General features: G+C 36.8%; 1 protein-coding gene across 2 annotated transcripts in view; it reads right to left on the minus strand.

Moving 5' to 3' along the window:
- Positions 1-457: 457 nt before the first annotated feature.
- Positions 458-20,432, minus strand: part of LOC137618256 (vesicle transport protein GOT1B-like) — a 34,957-nt gene continuing 14,982 nt past the window's right edge. Inside the window, exons 5-6 of one of the 2 annotated variants that reach the window (XM_068348418.1) lie at positions 13,214-13,250; positions 458-2,316 (exon numbers count right to left, since the gene is read on the minus strand). In XM_068348418.1, coding sequence (XP_068204519.1) covers positions 13,224-13,250 — 27 coding nt within the window. In that variant the 3' untranslated portion in view covers positions 458-2,316; positions 13,214-13,223. The remainder of the gene's footprint in view (positions 2,317-13,213; positions 13,251-20,432) is intronic. The other variant, XM_068348417.1, reaches the window with a different exon arrangement.

Consider the following 20,432-nt stretch of genomic DNA (forward strand, 5'->3'; position numbering starts at 1 on the left):
AACAAGTGGTAATATGATAGAGGACCTAACCTTTTTAAGAAGAGTAAAGACAATCGCAAAATTCGTGACCAGAATCGAAGGATTTCTGCACAACACAAGAGATAATAAGAGCAGCATCAAAAGTACTAAGGCCGTTCAGAAGATCAAACTGCAAACTAGGGAACATATGATTGGATTGGATTTATAATCCAGCATCAAAAGTACTAAGGCCGTTCAGAAGATCAAACTGCAAACTAGGGAACATATGATTGGATTGGATTTATAATCCAGCACTGAGGAATAAACAGGTCAATACACAATTGGGGAAAATCCCACATGAGCACTATGCAGTAAATAATCAGGGAATGTAAGTGTAGCCGAGTTGAAGGGACACAGTAAAAGCCATCAAGTAATTCCCGACAGTAAACCTAACATTCAGACCTTATCACTGGCAGTATGGGCTAAGAATTCCATAAGGTAATATTTATGGGTATCTATTTAATTATATTAACACCAAATACAGAACAGGCTTTGATATAGAAGAAAAAGCCATCAGAGTACTACATAGGAAATTGAAAATTCACCTGAAATGATCAGTCTCAAAGTATTCCCTGTTCTTTCAGAGTACTACACAGGGAATTGAAAAAATTAAAACAATCTGTATCAGTTTCTCCTTAGTATATAACAAAGTATGCTGTGATGAATTTGTTCTTAAATCATCCCACATGAAACAGCAAATCTATGTAAGATACAAAGAATCCGTGATTAAACTTCATAAATGAAAACCTAACATTCTCCAAACGAAAATTGCAAGTGTCATGTCTCCATGGTCACAATAATGTCGGGAAGCTCCCGAAGGAGCGTGTATATACTCACAGGTGATAATGGTGCAAATACAACTCTCAGCCAAGTTAGATTGTGAGTGATGTGCATGTACAATAGAATTTTATATATATAAAAAGGGTGTCTTAAATCCTGTATTGTAGGTCTGCTAATATTTGCCTTTGTCAATATACCTGAAAGAAAAATAAACTTTTACATTATACATTGCAATCAGGAACAAGAAAAACAAATGTTTAGTTAACATTCAGATACAAATCATGTAATTCCATCACAACATTCACTGTTAGAAATCTGATCTACATACTATCTCAAGAGATAAAAATCTCCAGAACTAATGAGAAATAATCTATATAGCTCTGACTGCAAAGGCAACAGTATCGCACATCATAAATAAGGGACAGGTTAACTGGCAGTTCCTCTCGACTTCGGAAAAATATTTGGGGAATATTGTCTTGTTGGCTCAACACTAACCTTATAACCCCAAAAATTTTATAAATAAATAAAAAAAAGGTTTCCAAAATAGGCTATAATATAAAGAAAATTATTTTGGATTTACTCATGTACTGTATTGCAAAGAAAACTTGCATTGAGTTTAGTTACAATAGTCCATTCATTTCAATACTATCATCAATACAAGCCTGTAAAATTGCCTCTGACTGATATAATTTCAAGAGCAATCAACAACTTTATATTAGTTTGCAATTCCAAAATCACTGGTTCCAGAGGTGAATTTTCAGAGAAATATTGCATAATCTTTCGTTTTGAAACTTTGCACAATTTATAAACATTAGCTGCAAATGATATCAAGGCTCCTAAGTTAGCCTCTTCCTTTTTTCTTTCTAATGTGCATATAACATGTGCTGCTGGAAGGCCGGTCAAAGAAACTTTACAAGCATAGCCTCGACTAACAAGATCAATGTTGATTACCATACGCATTACCAGCAATTGAAACACGGCAAAGTTTGGAAGTTAATCTCTTAGTATTCGTGTATAAAAAGTATTTTCCGGTACAAACACTGTTGGTCATTTATGTATAATATTCATAGACTAACATATGACATACATGAATGAGAATATGGCTCCATAACACATGAAACAATGAATAAGCACATACTATGACTACCAGTACCATAATGTTAAACATTTATAGACAGCCACGAAAATATACAGAATTGGATTATACCCTATGATGGTATAACGCCCTGACCCTACCTTCAGTGTTTATTCATTACTTCAAAAAAGAAAAAATTTATCTTGTACTTTTACAGATAAGTAAGAAAACAAGAAAAAGTCATGGGATAGAGGTATAGAAAAGGTTTTGTGATACTCTCTCCTACATGACTCAATACTCCAAGTTCTTGCTATATCTTGGGGGGGTGTGGGGGGTTTGAATATGAACATCGTATGGCAACCGTCTTCGTCTGAAGTATTTACAGCATCTACATCTCATTCTCATACGTTCATTTTGGAATCCCCAGCTATTCGGTCCATATACTGGAAAACAAGATGGTTAGTTTTAATATCATTGCACATTAAAACAAAGAAATTGGCTAATGGATTAATCATTGAGTTTGAAAACACAAAATGAAGAATATTGGAGCAGAATTACTTAAAAACATACTCTTAAAATAATTCTGTACAGTAATATCAACGTACATTTACAGTACACTATACTTGGAAATACCAAGACAGGTAACGCTTGTATTCCAATACCTATCTATGAAAGACATAAAAATTAAAAATCCTTTTTCATGACATAACTTAAATATAATGAATATTAAGAAAACCACTGACTGACTCACTTCAATATACAAGAATAAGTTTGTAGCCTAATATTTAAAGAAAAAAAGGCAGACTTGATTTATTTTCCATGTGAAGATTTAGCAGCACTATTGAATTTGATTTATAAATGAGTGTACTAGCAGGTTTAATAGCATATAGTCATTTAATCAGTTGTAATAAGACCTCTCTCTATGACGTACCAGAATTATGTTCATTCCATTACTATACACTATCACTTTTAGTCTAATAATAATCAGCATCAGGTATAGAAATTCAAAGTTAACTATTATCATTATTATTATTATTACTTGCTAAACTACAACCCTAGTTGAAAAAGCAGGATGCTATAAGCCCAGGGGCCCAACAGGGAAAAAGAGCCCAGCGAGGAAGGAAACAAGGAAAAATAAAATATCTTAAGAAGTGACATTGAAATAAATATTTCCTATATAAACTATAAAAAAAAAATTCAACAAAACAAGAGGAAGAGAAATTAGCTGGACAAACATTCCATGCAGCAATTTATCTTTGCCTAGACAGGGCGATTCATCGAGTTCCAGCCAAGGATTGCAAAAACCAGGAGCGAGGTATTACTTAAGATTCTAATGCAAGGAATACTCGTACATATAACATAACAATTCAAGGTTTCTGGTTTGTTCCTTCTAGCTTGGAAATAAGGCTTCCTACTCTGCTACTTTCAAGAAATTGCACATATTTTTGGGCAAATCACATGTCCATTAAATGCACAATGCGAATAAGCTATTTAGAACAGTAAAATTAATTTGGTTTCATTAAATGCACAATGAGAATGAGCTATTTAGAGAAGTAAAATTAATTTGGTTTCATTAAATGCACAATGAAAATGAGCTATTTAGAACAGTAAAATTAATTTGGTTTCATTAAATGCACAATGAGAATGAGCTATTTAGAGAAGTAAAATTAATTTGGTTTCATTAAATGCACAATGAGAATGAGCTATTTAGAGAAGTAAAATTAATTTGGTTTCATTAAATGCACAATGAAAATGAGCTATTTAGAGAAGTAAAATTAATTTGGTTTCATTAAATGCACAATGAAAATGAGCTATTTAGAACAGTAAAATTAATTTGGTTTCATTAAATGCACAATGAGAATGAGCTATTTAGAGAAGTAAAATTAATTTGGTTTCATTAAATGCACAATGAGAATGAGCTATTTAGAGAAGTAAAATTAATTTGGTTTCATTAAATGCACAATGAAAATGAGCTATTTAGAACAGTAAAATTAATTTGGTTTCATTAAATGCACAATGAGAATGAGCTATTTAGAGAAGTAAAATTAATTTGGTTTCATTAAATGCACAATGAGAATGAGCTATTTAGAGAAGTAAAATTAATTTGGTTTCATTAAATGCACAATGAGAATGAGCTATTTAGAGAAGTAAAATTAATTTGGTTTCATTAAATGCACAATGAGAATGAGCTATTTAGAGAAGTAAAATTAATTTGGTTTCATTAAATGCACAATGAAAATGAGCTATTTAGAACAGTAAAATTAATTTGGTTTCATTAAATGCACAATGAGAATGAGCTATTTAGAGAAGTAAAATTAATTTGGTTTCATTAAATGCACAATGAGAATGAGCTATTTAGAGAAGTAAAATTAATTTGGTTTCATTAAATGCACAATGAAAATGAGCTATTTAGAACAGTAAAATTAATTTGGTTTCATTAAATGCACAATGAGAATGAGCTATTTAGAACAGTAAAATTAATTTGGTTTCATTAAATGCACAATGAAAATGAGCTATTTAGAACAGTAAAATTAATTTGGTTTCATTAAATGCACAATGAGAATGAGCTATTTAGAACAGATAAAATTAATTTGGTTTCATTAAATGCACAATGAGAATGAGCTATTTAGAACAGATAAAATTAATTTGGTCTCATTAAATGCACAATGAGAATGAGCTATTTAGAGAAGTAAAATTAATTTGGTTTCATTAAATGTACAATGAGAATGAGCTATTTAGAACAGTAAAATTAATTTGGTTTCATTAAATGCACAATGAGAATGAGCTATTTAGAGAAGTAAAATTAATTTGGTTTAGTTCATTAAATGCAAAATGAGAATGAGCTATTAAGAGCGGTAAAATTAAGATACACCATAGTATACTGCTTTGATTGGGGATGGACTCTAGAGCATAAAGGTACGATTGTTTACTGAATGAAAATGGAGGTATAAGACACAATATCCTAAAATAAGAGGCCATAAACAAACAGCAAATTAGAAACGTACCAGCATGCATACAGCCGTAAAAAAATTTATTAAATACTTTTGGGAATGCTCTCGAGGACAAATGGAGATATTAATGCCAAATTTTGACATTCTATATGCATGGAAAAGGGTTAAAAAAAATAAAAAAAAATTTTGTTAGTGAAAACAGACGGTACGTTTACAAAGATTTTGAAAGCCATGAAATATGAAGATGAGAGCAAGTGTAGGATCCATTTTTCATTGCATTTAGAGGGTACAGTGTTTACTTTCTTTTTAGGAATAATAGAGGTAAGACTTCTAAATCTGTGAAACTTTCATTATGTGGAAAACTCAAAGCGAATAAACTCCTATCAGTGGAAGTGACTTCTCATTTGAAATGTATTCCTTGTAGAGGACTCGTATGTTCCTTACGCAAGTGATATGCCGAGTGTAGGCGGTTACATAAGTTACTTAAGTCTGAATACTTACATTAGCTGAGACTACGGCTAACAATAGGGAAGATAAACAAATGAAATGAGATATTCCTCGTTTTGGGATCAGTTTCCTTGGTTTCCACTAGACCTTTCATTTTCCAAGAGAGTAAGGGAAAATTATAAGGAACTCATACTTCAATTACAATAATAGTGAAATAGAAAAACTGTAAAGACATTGAAAATAATTTTTCTTTTATACATACATTATAAGCAATCAAGGCTTTAGAATTTATGAAAAAAAAAAATAATGGGTCCCCATATCGATGCAACTCTGGAAAAATTCAGTCCATATTTTACTGTTTGAGCACGGGTAAAAACATTTTTCTCTACTTAAAGATTAAACAAGATTATTTTTCCCATCTTACACGGTACTGTCTAATCCATCTTTCTCAAGGAGTATGAAAGGTAAAACTCACGAAAAACACAGGTCGAGTATCTAGACCTAAGGAAATCCTACAACAAAGAGAGATGATGTGTATGAGTCTGACCATGAGGGTGGTAAACATATATGTACTGCATGTTCTCCATCTAAGTAACTATGACAACCACTGCATTGGTGAGAAATAAAATAAGAAATAAACACAGAAAAACATCACACAATTGTGTTAGTGTCTCTCTCATGCTGAGGAGCAAGCTTTAAGTGTGAAAATAAAGGACGTATCCAGTAAAATTCACTAAGTGAAGCACTCACGCCAAATTATAAAATGGGATGCACAACACTGAAATTCATATATCATGATGAAAAATGTTAGGGAAGAAAACAAATATACTGGGCAGGCCTCCATACAGGCCAAGATAAATGAGAAGGATTCTATGGGGGAGATATTAAGTATTTCTTCTATGGTTGCTTCACTCAAAATATTAAACCACCACCATTTTAAAATTATGAACATAGTCCCTAAACCCAAAAATAGCAAAATCTCAAGCAACAGTTTGTGTATAATGCATTACCTACATTTTGGCAGAATAAAGCATTATCGATCATCTCAAAATAAATATCGCCAATCACCCATCCAATAAAGCCATAATTATTAAATAGCAGAGCAAAAGGCAAATATACATGATGCCCAATAATTACTTGAGATAAATTATTAAATATAAATCACAACTTTAACAAAATGGTTGCCTTTGATATATATTCTACAGGACACAAGTTAGTAGCTATGAATAAATTACAGTAAGTCCACTCGATCAGAGCTTTCAAAGATGATAACTTCTGTTTCCAATAACAAAGGGTTTGAATAAACTTTTCTTAACATTGCTCTAGGAATTCATGATACCTTATGTAGGCTAGCTCACTGCTATCAGCAAAATCAGCCGACTGAAAGCAATGGAGAGGAGGCGGGGTTGAGGCATACAAACCGAATGGCAAAATTAATTATGGTATATTGAACCCAACAAACTTCTCATCTTGGTAACACACCTTGGATAACTTCTTGCTCTAAGTAAAAGAGTTACTCTATACTCATTATGTGAAAGCTAAGCAAGTAAGCAAATTAAATTACATGGTAAAACATCTTGATAAAAACTCTCAAATACTGTAAAGAGAAAAATAAGGTCAAGTGATTCTTGCTTTTTTTCTCAAGACGCTAATGAAAAATTAAATTTTCTTACTGTGATGACTAAAGAACCTAAGAATTCTGTTGGCTATGAGTCTATCTATTCTCTATTTGGTGATGAAGGTAGCATAAGTTGATCTCCCAACTTTTCCATCAGAGAAAAGCTTAGCCCTTTCAGACTTGTGAATACTTCTCCACCTTCAACACTTCATTTTAAAATTACATACAACTAGAGGGGCACTTAGTAGAGGGCAGCTTATTTCCCGACCTTGACCTTTAACCTTAACATGTATTAATTGGCGTGGATTTTCACAAACTCAAATATGAACCAAGTTTGAAGTCTTTTTGACAATGATGTCCAAACTTATGGCTGATTACATGAATTGGACATTATGCTTGACCGTGACCTTGACCTTCCAAAATTTAATTTCTGGCTTTTTACATAACAGTTAATAGCTGCAAGTTTTATCATTCTATGATTAAAATTGTGGCCAGGAAGCTGTTCACAAACAAACACGCACAAACGGGGTTAAACATAACCCCCTTCCAACTTCGATGGGGGGGGGGAACAAAAGAATTTGAGCCATATGAATGGTCCTGGTGTTGAGCTGGCCATTCAGCACCAAGGTGCAACTGGAGAAAATTCCCATAGTTGCAATTTAAAAGTAAAAGTTGATTGAAAGAGTTAGATGCTATTTCTCAGAACAATGACATTGCTGGAAAAGTTTGTTCCCTACACTAGACTGCAGATAAGACCCTTGTAAATTCTGCTGCATGTGATTAAGATTCCCCTTGTCAAAAACAGGAAGCTCTGTTGTGTCAGCTCCGAAACTCACAGACATGTCCCTGTTCAGCTATTTCTCTACCTCGGGGTGGGAAGCAAGTCTAGAAGGCTTTCATCTTTCACAGCTATGGTATTGGGAAGAATCACCCCTTATCATTCATTTCACGCTACCAACTGCTTTTAAAGCATTGATTCAGGCTGAAAACATAATAGCCCTGGCATACAGTACATTAGGATACAAGGAGGAACGAAGCTAGAAAGGTTGTTCCTGTTATCACAGGAACTACCGTACTCCTTTGGATAAAAGTCAGGTGTATCATTCTACTACTGTACCTTGCTTTGTTACGTAAATACAACGGTTGAACCATCGAAATTACAAGTTACAGATCCCTCTAACAGAATGGTCTCTGAATCCTCAGGTTCACCCATAACTATGGAATGCATGAGGAAACTGTAAACATTTGTTCCCATATCTTTCTCTCAATTTGAAAATGAGTTTCTTTGCTCTGTTACTGAATCCTACATTTGCTATGTTACAGCAAGTGAAAAACAGTTAAGTGAGATCAGTATTACTGTGTGGACATGAGTTGTGGTATGACAACGAAACAATATCCAACAGATTTTGCAGATTTGAGAACAATTAATCTGCAAACAATTCCTCAGAAGAATATTGGGTGTTAAATGGCAGGACTGGATTAGAAATGAAACTATAAGAGAGATTACAGTACTAAAGTGCCATATGAGGATGAGATCATGGTGAAGGGTAGATGGAGATGGTTTGGGCATGCTCAACATACTCCCCAAGAGAGATTAGTTCACCAAACGTTCAACTGGGCTTCACAAGGCACTAGAAGAGTTGGAAGATCCACGCCTACATGGCTGAGGACTATGAAGCGTGAAGCAGGAGCATTGATTTAAAAGCTCAAGATAGAGATGACTGGTGTAATCTGACCGAGGTCCTTTGTGTTAATAGGCGTAAATGATGATGATGATAACCAATACTCAGATTATCCTGGTAGCCCATTATAGGCCTTAAACGAAACAGTTCACAAATCTGTAGCCATTTCTGTCAGACTGTCCTCATTACCATGCAAGATGGATCATCTCACACACCCGCAATGTCGTCATATTCATCCAAACCCCAATGTGTTTCAACTAATCATTTAAAGACTGTCCACCATATCCTCCAATGAAAATAGTTTTACAGATTATCCATTATAGTGGCTAAAAAACAGCATACCAACATTTTGTACCAACACTGGTTGGATACTTATCCTAATTGGTGCAAGTCATGGAAGATAGCTGCTAGCCCATCTTTGGATAATTACTATGGAATTCCAGTGCTCATTGAGGCTTGATAGGAATCCTTATTACATTTAAAGGCTATGGAGCTTTGCACGATACTGTTCTTAGACATTAATCCATACCTATTCACCTGTTTTGACATTATGGAAGTCATAAGGTTCTTTGTTTTGTGGACTTCCGCAATCTAAAACTATCCGTTGGAAGCTAATCATGGTAATAAACGTCTTGAAATGCTCAAATTATGAATATAATGCTAAGATTGGTTTCCCAGACTGAGTCAAACTACACTTTTATTTTAGCTCTTGTCTCAGCTAAGAGACTGGGCGAATTAAAAGTTATGTCAGATAGTCTATAGTTTTCCTTCGATGACGTGGTTCGGTGCTCTTTTACCTAAGAACAATTTCAGGGTTAAGAGGCTTACTCATCCCATTATATCCGATATGTAAAAGATCTGATGGGTAAACTTAGATATTTGTGTTGTTTAAGAGTGCTGTAAATGTACAGGTATTTGAAAAAAGCAGTTTACTAATAAATGCTTTTAATTTTTCTTGGAGTCTAATCATTAATGCTCATGCATACTTTGATAGAGCTTTCAAAATGAAACTGACGACCACCTTGTCTTTCATGTGTTTCAATAATGTGGATTTGGCAATTAACACCGAATACACTGTGATATTCTAACTGCCTGAAAATATATACTGTACACCAAACAGATCTTGTAGATCATGTAGGGCACATGGTTTCCGTGTGATAGAACCAGGAAAACGGCCCTTCAGTAAGAACTTATTTTGAAAGTGAAGTCTCTTGATATTAAAGGGGTGGTCAACACAATTATTTATATCAAAAACTTATAATTAGATAAAGTTCTTTTAAGAACTCAATTGTGCCGTATATCAATCTTTGCTTTGTTATTTGAAAAATGTATTTTATGAATATCTAGATTTTCAGACTTTAGCTTATATTGTTTCAATGGAGATGCTACGCATTACATAACATTGAAATAAATATTGTACAAAAATTAATAACATGATCCTCCACCCACCTTTCGCTTATAATTGTGGCTTTAATAATTTGGACTTGAGATCATGAAGACTTTAGTAATACTATTGAAACACCTCAAAATTTGCCATATGTGTTAAATATGGCTGTTCTTTTTATTTCTTTATAGGGTTAAGACGCTCTCGTTTCAGGATATCAGCCATGTGAGTCCCAGGTAAGTATTAAAATAGTATTTTTACTTTATATTAGGATATCATTATACAGATTACAGTATATTAAAGAGACCACTACCTCAAATGGTACTGATACTGATCTCTCAATTGATTGAACTAATTAATGCATCTATTAAAAGGCCAAGCACTGGGGTATAGTTTTGTTCTTAGATGAGATGTGGAAACTACTGCTTGGTGAATTTTCAAGAATAAGGACAGCTAAATATGTTGAGACCAAAGGAACGTACAAAAAGTAAAAGACAGATAGCAATGCAGCTGGGGATGAAAGTACAATGCATAAACCTATAGTAACTAACATCATGTCATGCAAGGCATATAGTTGGTAATTCCTTGAGGAACTATGATAGGTGGGTTAAAAATTCTTTGGTTCTGGTCTGATTTAAAATTAATTTCTATAAGAACCAGCCTTTGGGGCAAATAATAAAAAGCTAACTGAATTCTTTGGTTGAAGACTTGAGAAAAGGAATGTTGAATCAACCTTTGACACTCCTATGAATGAAAGTATTTCTTGCCAAAGAAATCTTGACAGTTAAATAGCTCTATTCAGATATAATTTTTCATAGGACATAAAAGTTCCACTTAGATATAATTTTTCATAGCATATAAAAGTTCTATTCAGATATAATGTTTCGTGGGACCACCCAATACCATCTTAAAGAAAAGCTATCCTCTAATAAAACGAAACACTGACAACATCTAGAGAATGAATTCATGATCTACTGTAACATGGTTGGTTCTCAGTAACGTGGTCACTTCTGCCAGTATTGCCTGGCAATACTTCATAAATGTGATTCTGATAGTAACTTGAAAGGTTGACTGAAATGATATAAAAACTAATATAAGAGAGAACAGCATTTCTTTACAGAAACCATAAAACAGAGAGTAACAGGTGTAATAAAGCCTCTCCTATCTGTTGAAATCATGAAACTCATCTACAACCTGTATCACAAAGATAAATCAATAGATGTCTAATATCCAATGGATTATCAATCAAGAGTTCAACCTTCTGAAGCCTGTCTTCATTCCTTTCTCACACTTGATATCTTTCTCAAGGCAATTAGATATTATAAAATTCCTGTGGTAACGTTTTCATCCAAGAAGCCTGATCTAATGGAATTGCGTAACTAGCAGCATTGAGAGGCCATACCTTTCAAGATCTAATTTGTGATTTGCTATGATTACAGTTGTAGTATCATCTGGTCTTTATGTAAAATACTGTATCACTTATGACTGTAACTAACCATACTGCAACAACAACAAAAAAACACCAGAGGAAAACAGAGAATGTACATGAAATCTCTTGCACAATGCCGCTTGTCCATGCCCTGAATATAAACCTGATGATTTCAGTCCTTTCCTACCTGCTCTTCTATGAACTTCCTAAAAGCTGTCTGTCTGCAAACAGGGTCAGATGACCTATTCCTTCCTGATTATTACCTTACTTCCTCATTATCTGTCACTAAGACTAATACAGTATGCTAAGGAACAGAATTACTCAAATATCTATGATGCTGATTCAGTTCCCCTAATCATATCCTTTTATATAGTTAATATTCTCCCCTTAAGTAATTATCATCTGGATAAAGCAACTTTATCAGTAACTGAGAATTCAGCAGCTGGACCTATTCCGTTTTCTTTCTCACTCTAGGAAGGTACATCCGATATTTACATAAACAAGATCAGGCTATGTATCATACAATATTTCCTGGCTGAACAGTACTCTCTTCATCTGCCCCAAGCCTGACATGGATCCCGCAAGTTCTAGTCTCCATGATGACTGACTGATGACAACTGAGTTTTTAAAAAAGATCCCCTAACTCTTTACTAGTTCCTTCTTATATCGAGACCTGCTGACTGCCTCTATAACTAGGCCTGTTGACTTAGTCTACTCCTATAAAAATAACCACTGTGAACTACTTTACAACATCAAAACAAATAGATAAGTCTACTGGGCATGTGACACAAATTCTACCAAACTGGGAAACTATTGAGGTTTTAATGAATTTTTAATTTATGATTTTATCAGCATTATGAACTGTATAAAGCTTTTTTGTTACAGGTAATGCCGTTATTAAAATATCAAGTACGTAATTAAAGCGAATACAGACACTCTCAACTTAAAAGGAAAGAGCAGATGGCTTTAAAAGCAAATTAAAAGAAGGTGGAAGTGTTTTACAAGTTTTGTTTCTTCACCAAAATGAAGACACAACATAAACATATATACTCCTACATTCAATAATTCCTAAAGAGTATTTTTAAACACTAAAAGGTTGTTTAATCCATTTATGCCCTTTGCTGACCATTCTACAAAACTAAATTTCTTCAAGAACACAAAAATATTTTTAAAAATAAGCAAAGAAGTCTCCATTTCCCTGAAAATACATGTACTGCATGTAGTTTTAGAAACACACACACACACACACAACACCTTACAACTATGTATAAAAAACATCTGACAATTTATAAGTTTGATATGGAAGGTTTTATAGTCGGGGTAACAACGATTCAATTCCTTTCTACTTGCACTAAAGCACTGTATAATGTAGCTATGTTCCAAAAGAACTGACAATTAAAGGGTTCTGAAGTAGTTTGTTCCATCTACATTTCAGGCAGTGAAAACGTCTACTATGAGAAACGGAACGAACAAGCTAAATCTGAACAACTTAGAAAAAAAAATAATGGTGAAAGCATACTTTGAATAGCTTAGCTTTGTGTCTAAGTGGAAGAAAAGAATAAATTTACAGCACAATAAATAAAAAATGCATAAATTGCTCAAGTGAGATTTTAAGATAAAACATTCCAATGGGAGACTAATTTTCTTTTTAGAAAAATACAATGAGACGTAATAAAACAAAACGGGGAAAAAAACATGACAAAACATCACATCAAAAGATCCCAGTTGTTTATCTACAAGAAAAATAGGGGGAAAAAAGGAGACCATTTCTAATCGAGCATAATGTGATGCCCCACCGCCACCACCAGAGCTAATATGAGGATGATTACCTTGGTATACTCAAGCACTGGAGTCCGGAGGCAACAGCTGAAATATCAAAGAGTGATGCCACTTCAACACAAGACCAGTTTTAGAGAGTAAAGTACTTGGTAATACATCATGAGGAAATATGAAAGATATAAAGCCTACAGTTCATGATATTAGTTACAAAGAATTTGTAGTATATTACCTAATTCAGGAATTAAAATAGTTATAAATATATTTCAATATTTTCATCAACTAGCATGTTTTTTTGCTATCATTCAAGACTCAATAAATACTTTTTACTGTAGAAAATATCAATACAATGAAAATCTATATTAGGAGAATTTAAGATGAGAAAATGACCTGATCTTGTTGGCTAAGAAATTATAATAACTCAACCCTAAGATTTTTTTTCATCCAAGAAGTACAGTACTATGTTTTATAGTCATCAGACATTTTCCTTGTAAAACTAAAATGAATTTGGAATAGTACAAAATACATAAAATTTTCACTTAAAAGCTTATCTTACAAACAGCAGATTCATTTCATCTTCGTATCCTTTACATATCAATGGATAATATTTTCTCACCATTTACATATAAACAATCCCTAAGCATACATCAATTCAATGAGAAATATCACAAACTTTCTATGGCAAATATTCCTACAATATTGATAAATGATAAAACTCAAAATATGATCCACCTCGAATGCATGTCCTCAAAGAGGGTAACACTTACAATGCAGCCAGCACAATACATTTTAAATGGTACTATATAGTTATTTTCAGTCCCCCTTTGGTCTCAGCTGCATCATTCCCTGCCTTTTACTATTCACTGTTCCTTTCAGCCTCGTTATCATCATTATTATTACTAGCTAAGCTACAGCCCTTGTTGGTAGAGTAGGATGGTATAAGCGCAAGGCCTCCAACAGGGAAAATAAACCAGTTATATCTTGAACTTTACTTTGATATTTTCAAAACTTATTATATATTTCAATTGAGCTCCACCGATGGTAAGACATAGAACCTAATGATCTTACACTAATCATACATAAAAATAGTAAAAGTTTGTCAACTTGAAATTTGCAATAGTGTTTCTGATATATTTATTTATCAATAGTAGCATCAAGAGTAATAATATTAATGAGAATAAAAATACTAACATTACAATAAATGTACTGACATATAATCCTTATCAGATTTATAAGATGTACTACTACCAGGTTATACACACTATGGAGGTTGAATAGACAGAGAACTCCTGATACTACATTGTTGTGGCTAGAACTTAATAACAGCAAAGTTTTACTCTACCAATAAATGTTTAAAGATTCACTATTACATTAGTACTTATACTGAAATAAAACAAAAACTCAATTATCTAAGGCAATAAACTAATCCAAGATTACTTTCTCTTTATACCAATAGGATCTAATTTTCACTTAAAAGTCATAACTTAGTATGACCATCAATTCATTTAAAAATGATATTTTAATTATAAAATAAATTTTTGAATATACTTACCCGGTGAATATATAATAGCTGCAACTCTGTTGCTCGACAGACAAAAAACAGTAAAAACTCGCCAGCGATCGCTATACAGGTTGCGGGTGTGCCCACCAGCGCCAACTGTCGGCCAGATACCACTCTCGATGTAAACAAAGACTCAATTTTTTCTCATCCCACTGCGTCTCTATTGGGGAGGAAGGGAGGGTCGTTTAATTTATATATTCACCGGGTAAGTATATTCAAAAATTTATTTTATAATTAAAATATCATTTTTAAATATTTAACTTAGCCGGTGAATATATAATAGCTGATTCACACCCAAGGAGGTGGGTAGAGACCAGAGTTAAATATGTTTACATCGTATAAGCTAAGAGTTTTTTATTTCATTTTGGCAGTTATCAATATAACAAAACCAAAATAAATAGGTACCTGGTAAGGAAGTTGACTTAGACGATTACTCTGCCTTGTAAGTACGTCTTCCTTACGGAGCCCAGCGATCCTCTTAGGATGCTGACAGACCCCCAGGAGCTGAAGTATCAAGGGCTGCAACCCATACAACAGGACCTCATCAAACCCCTAATCTGGGCGCTCTCAAGAAATGACTTTGACCACCCGCCAAATCAACCAGGATGCGAAAGGCTTCTTAGCCTTCCGGACAACCCATAAAACATTAAAACATTTCAAGAGACAGATTAAAAGGATCTGGAATTAGGGAATTGTAGTGGTTGAGCCCTCACCCACTACTGCACTCGCTGCTACGAATGGTCCCAGTGTGTAGCAGTTCTCGTAAAGAGACTGGACATCTTTTAAGTAAAATGACGCGGACACTGACTTGCTTCTCCAATAGGTTGCGTTCATGATACTTTGCAGAGATCTATTTTGCTTAAAGGCCACGGAAGTTGCTACAGCTCTAACCTCGTGCGTCTTAACCTTAAGCAAAGATCGGTCTTCCTCACTCAAGTGTGAATGAGCTTCTCGTATTAACAATCTGATAAAACATGACAAAGCATTCTTTGACATAGGCAAGGATGGTTTCTTAACTGAACACCATAACGCTTCAGATTGGCCTCGTAAAGGTTTAGTACGAGCTAAGTAGAACTTAAGAGCTCTAACAGGGCATAAGACTCTTTCTAGTTTATTGCCTACGATCTCCGATAAGCTGGGAATATCGAAAGATTTAGGCCAAGGACGAGAAGGTAGCTCATTTTTGGCTAGAAAACCAAGTTGCAGAGAACAAGTAGCTTTTTCTGACGAAAATCCGATGTTCTTGCTGAAGGCATGAATCTCACTGACTCTTTTAGCCGAGGCTAAGCATACCAGGAAAAAGAGTCTTAAGAGTGAGATCTTTCAGGGAGGCTGACTGTAAAGGCTCAAACCTGTCTGACATGAGGAATCTTAGGACCACGTCTAAATTCCACCCAGGAGTAGCCAAACGACGCTCCTTAGTGGTCTCGAAAGACTTAAGGAGGTCTTGCAGATCTTTATTGTTGGAAAGATCTAAGCCTCTATGCCGGAAGACCGATGCCAACATGCTTCTATAGCCCTTGATAGTGGGAGCTGAAAGGGATCGTCCTTTTCTCAGGTATAAGAGAAAATCAGCTATTTGGGCTACAGAGGTACTGGTCGAGGATACAGAAACTGACTTGCACCAGTCTCGGAAGACTTCCCACTTCGATTGGTAGACTCTAATGGTAGACGCTCTCCTTGCTCTAGCAATCGCACTGGCTGCCTCCTTCGAAAAGCCTCTAGCTCTCGAGAGTCTTTCGATAGTCTGAAGGCAGTCAGACGAAGAGCGTGGAGGCTTTGGTGTACCTTCTTTACGTGTGCCTGACGTAGAAGGTCTACTCTTAGAGGAAAACTTCTGGGAACGTCTACTAACCATCGAAGTACCTCGGTGAACCATTCTCTCGCGGGCCAGAGGGGAGCAACTAACGTCAACCTTGTCCCTTCGTGAGAGGCGAACTTCTGCAGTACCTTGTTGACAATCTTGAATGGTGGGAATGCGTAAAGATCCAGATGTGACCAATCTAGGAGGAAGGCATCTATATGTATTGCTGCTGGGTCCGGGACTGGAGAGCAATAGATTGGAAGCCTCTTGGTCAGCGAGGTTGCAAAGAGATCTATGGTGGGTTGACCCCAAGTCGCCCAAAGTCTCTTGCACACATCCTTGTGGAGGGTCCATTCGGTTGGAATTACTTGACCTTTCCGACTGAGACAATCTGCTAGGACGTTCAAGTCGCCCTGGATGAACCTCGTTACTAGGGAGATGCCTCGATCTTTTGACCAGATGAGCAGGTCCCTTGCGATCTCGTACAACGTCAGTGAGTGGGTACCTCCCTGTTTGGAGATGTACGCCAAGGCCGTGGTGTTGTCCGAGTTTACTTCCACCACTTTGCCTCGAAGGAGATACTCGAAGCTTCTCAAGGTCAGATGAACCGCCAAAAGCTCCTTGCAGTTGATATGCATGCTCCTCTGACTCGAGTTCCACAGACCTGAGCATTCCCGACCGTCCAGCGTCGCGCCCCAGCCCAAGTCCGATGCTTCCGAGAAGAGAACGTGGTTGGGTATCTGAACTGCCAGGGGAAGACCCTCTCTTAGGCTGATATTGTCCTTCCACCAAGTCAGACAAGACTTTATCTTTTCGGAAATCGGGATCGAGACCGCCTCTAGCGTCTTGTCCTTTTTCCAGTGAAAAGCCAGATGGAATTGAAGAGGACGGAGGTGTAGTCTTCCTAATGATACAAATTGCTCCAGGGATGACAGCGTACCTACCAGACTCATCCACAGCCTGACTGAGCAGCGTTCTTTCTTCAGCATCTTCTGGATGGAGAGCAGGGCTTGATCTATTCTGGGGGCCGACGGAAAAGCCCGAAAAATTTGACTGTGAATCTCCATCCCTAAATACAGAATAGTTTGGGATGGGACCAGCTGTGACTTTTCCAAATTGACTAGGAGTCCCAATTCCTTGGCGAGATCTAGAGTCCAATTTAGATCCTTCAGACAGCGATGACTGGAAGAGGCTCTAAGAAGCCAGTCGTCCAAGTACAGGGAGGCTCTGATCTCCGATAGCTCGAAACTGGTACCCCACATTCCTGTAAACGAACCTCAGAAACGGTTGGGAATCCGGGTGTATAGGAATGTGGAAGTATGCCTCCTGAAGGTCGAGAGAGACCATCCAGTCGCCTTCCATAAATGCTGTCAAGACAGCCTGGTAGACTTCATCGCGAAGTTTGTCTTGGCAATGAACACATTGAGCGCACTTGCCTCTTACGTACTCCTGCAGTGAACATGGCTGCCAAATCATGGAGCCATCTCTGAGGGACTTGTCTCTGCAGAGAACGTGGCTGTCAGATCATTGGAGCCATCCCTGAAAGCCTTGTACAGCAAAACTTCAAAGGCTCGAAAACAGCTGTGAAGTTGACCTGTAAAATCTTGGAGCGTCTCCTGGCCAGGCGCCAGGGAGAGTCTACGAGATTTTAGAAGTCTATCTGGGCAGAGGCAGGAACTCCCAAGCCGAGAACTTCTCTCGTGTCATATCAGACTCTCGCTCTATAAGCCAGTTTAAAAGAAGGGAAAGCAAAGGCTGTATCCCCCAAACTCCTCCTGGTGATAAACCAGTCACCTAGCAAACGTAAAGCTCTCCAGGAGAGCGAGAGAGCACTAGCTTATAAAACAACGGTTTCGAAGTAGCTAGGCCTAGTGTAAGCTCTGACGTTTAGGCGAACGAGGAGCAGCAGTTACAAAAAGATCCGGACAAAGATCCTTAAAAATCAGCATGATTTAATTAAAGTCCATTGAGGGCTAAGCAGCTTAGGCTCCTCTCCGTCTGACAGAGTCCTCAAGGGAATATCAGTAGGAGGGGGAACAGCAACTTCCTCATCTAAAGGAACCTTGTCCGATAATAGCTAAGTCTCAAGCAAGGGAGAGACCTACCGTGGTGGCAATGCTTTACAAGCAGAGTCCACATGCACTGGTGCATTAGTAGCGGACCAGGACGCAACGTCATGTACCTGCTTGACAGTCTGTGAACTGACAACAACAACAGGTGAGAGAGACCAGGACGCAACGTCATGTAACTGCTTGACAGTCTGTGAACTGTCAACAACAACAGGTGCGTGAGGACGCACAGCGTCCACTCAAGACTGCTTTGACCGCCTAGATTGAGCAGTCAAAACAACTCTAGAATGCGGAGGTTGACGCACAGCGTCAAAACAAGTCAACTCCGATTGTTAGCGAACGTCCTGAACGTCAACAGGAGCATCAGCAAGTGGCCTAACGTCCAAATGTGGCTGAAAATCCACACGAGACCGCATCGAGTGTGGTTCTAAACAACCTGACTGACGTGACTTAGCTACGCCAACGTCACCAGGACGCACAAAGGAACGTTAGGTTGGCTGAAAGCCAGGATCTCGATGAGATAAACGGCTAGGCTCAACGTACTAATCGGCAGAATAGTCTTCCATAAGGGAGGCAAGCTTATTCTGCATGTCTTGCCGTACAACCCATTTAGGATCAACGGAAATGGTTGCGGTAAGAGACGAGGGTAACGTCTGTGACCGCAAAACCTTGCCAACAAAAAGACTCTCGGAGTCTGAGTTACGCTTTTGTTAGGTGGCGAGCAGTTTTCCGATGACTGCATAGGGTCAGAGCTGTCCTAATGGCTACAACCAGGACGCTGGACCTGTCCTGAAAGGACTGACTTTCGCTTAAGGGCCTCGAAACCTTGTTTCAGGTTACTTATGCGAAAAGCCTTCGGATGACGAGGAGAAAATTGTCTCTCTCGCCTTATGGTAGGGGAGATCTTGGTAAGATACACCCGATACTATAGAGGGAACATCTGTTCGCTGATCAAGGCCTCTCGAACCCATAAGTCGTACGACATTACTTCTCCCCTGGGCTTGGGAGCTTGCAAGAGGTCCCGGACTAGGTGAACGACAGGCACGAACAGACGAACCCTCGGTTACGCAACACTGTAACACTTTGCGCAATATCACTTTATCACTACGATTTTCTGTTTGCACTTATTTCACTGAAATCGAAACTTTTACTGATTTCTACCTGAAGCACGCAATTCTACCCTCATCAAAAGGTAGTAAATGCGAAATCAGTCGTATAATGCAAGCACATTAATACCAGCAAAACACAGTAAACATAATTTAAGATAAAAAATTCAGTGGCTGGGGAAGAGACTAAACACTAGTTCATTCAAAACTACGTTTTCAATCTCTCACCGTACATTGCCTGGGGACGAGAATAAAACTAAAAACGTTTTATCTTTTCTCCCCGTACAGAGACTAGGGACGAGAGTAACTCGAGAACAACGTAACCCGCTTGAACGGAACGTTTTCTCTCCTCTCTCTCCCTCCGTCTCTATCTCTCTCTCTTGATTTCGCACCTAAGAGAAGAGCCCAATTACGTTTCGTCAAAAAAACATGTTATTTGACCAAAGGAAAAAACTGAAAGGTTTTTCAATTAAAAAGTTCCTTTAAAATAGAATTTAAAACATTTACTTTGAAAGAAGAATGAACAAAACGTCAGAATCGATTTACTCTTTCTGCAAAGTGAAACCGTGATACTCTCTCTCTCTATCGTAACGATAGAGCGCAAACTGCGTAGCATAAATAAACTAAACGTTAGTTCATCTTTGAAAAAAGTACGAAGACTATTCAAAGAAAATCTTTCATAAAATATTTATTAAAAATATTCATTTAAAAAGTTTTAAATCATTAGCTCTT

Source organism: Palaemon carinicauda, chromosome 24, assembly GCF_036898095.1.
Source record: "Palaemon carinicauda isolate YSFRI2023 chromosome 24, ASM3689809v2, whole genome shotgun sequence".
In the NCBI taxonomy this organism is placed as follows: Eukaryota; Metazoa; Arthropoda; class Malacostraca; order Decapoda; family Palaemonidae; genus Palaemon; species Palaemon carinicauda.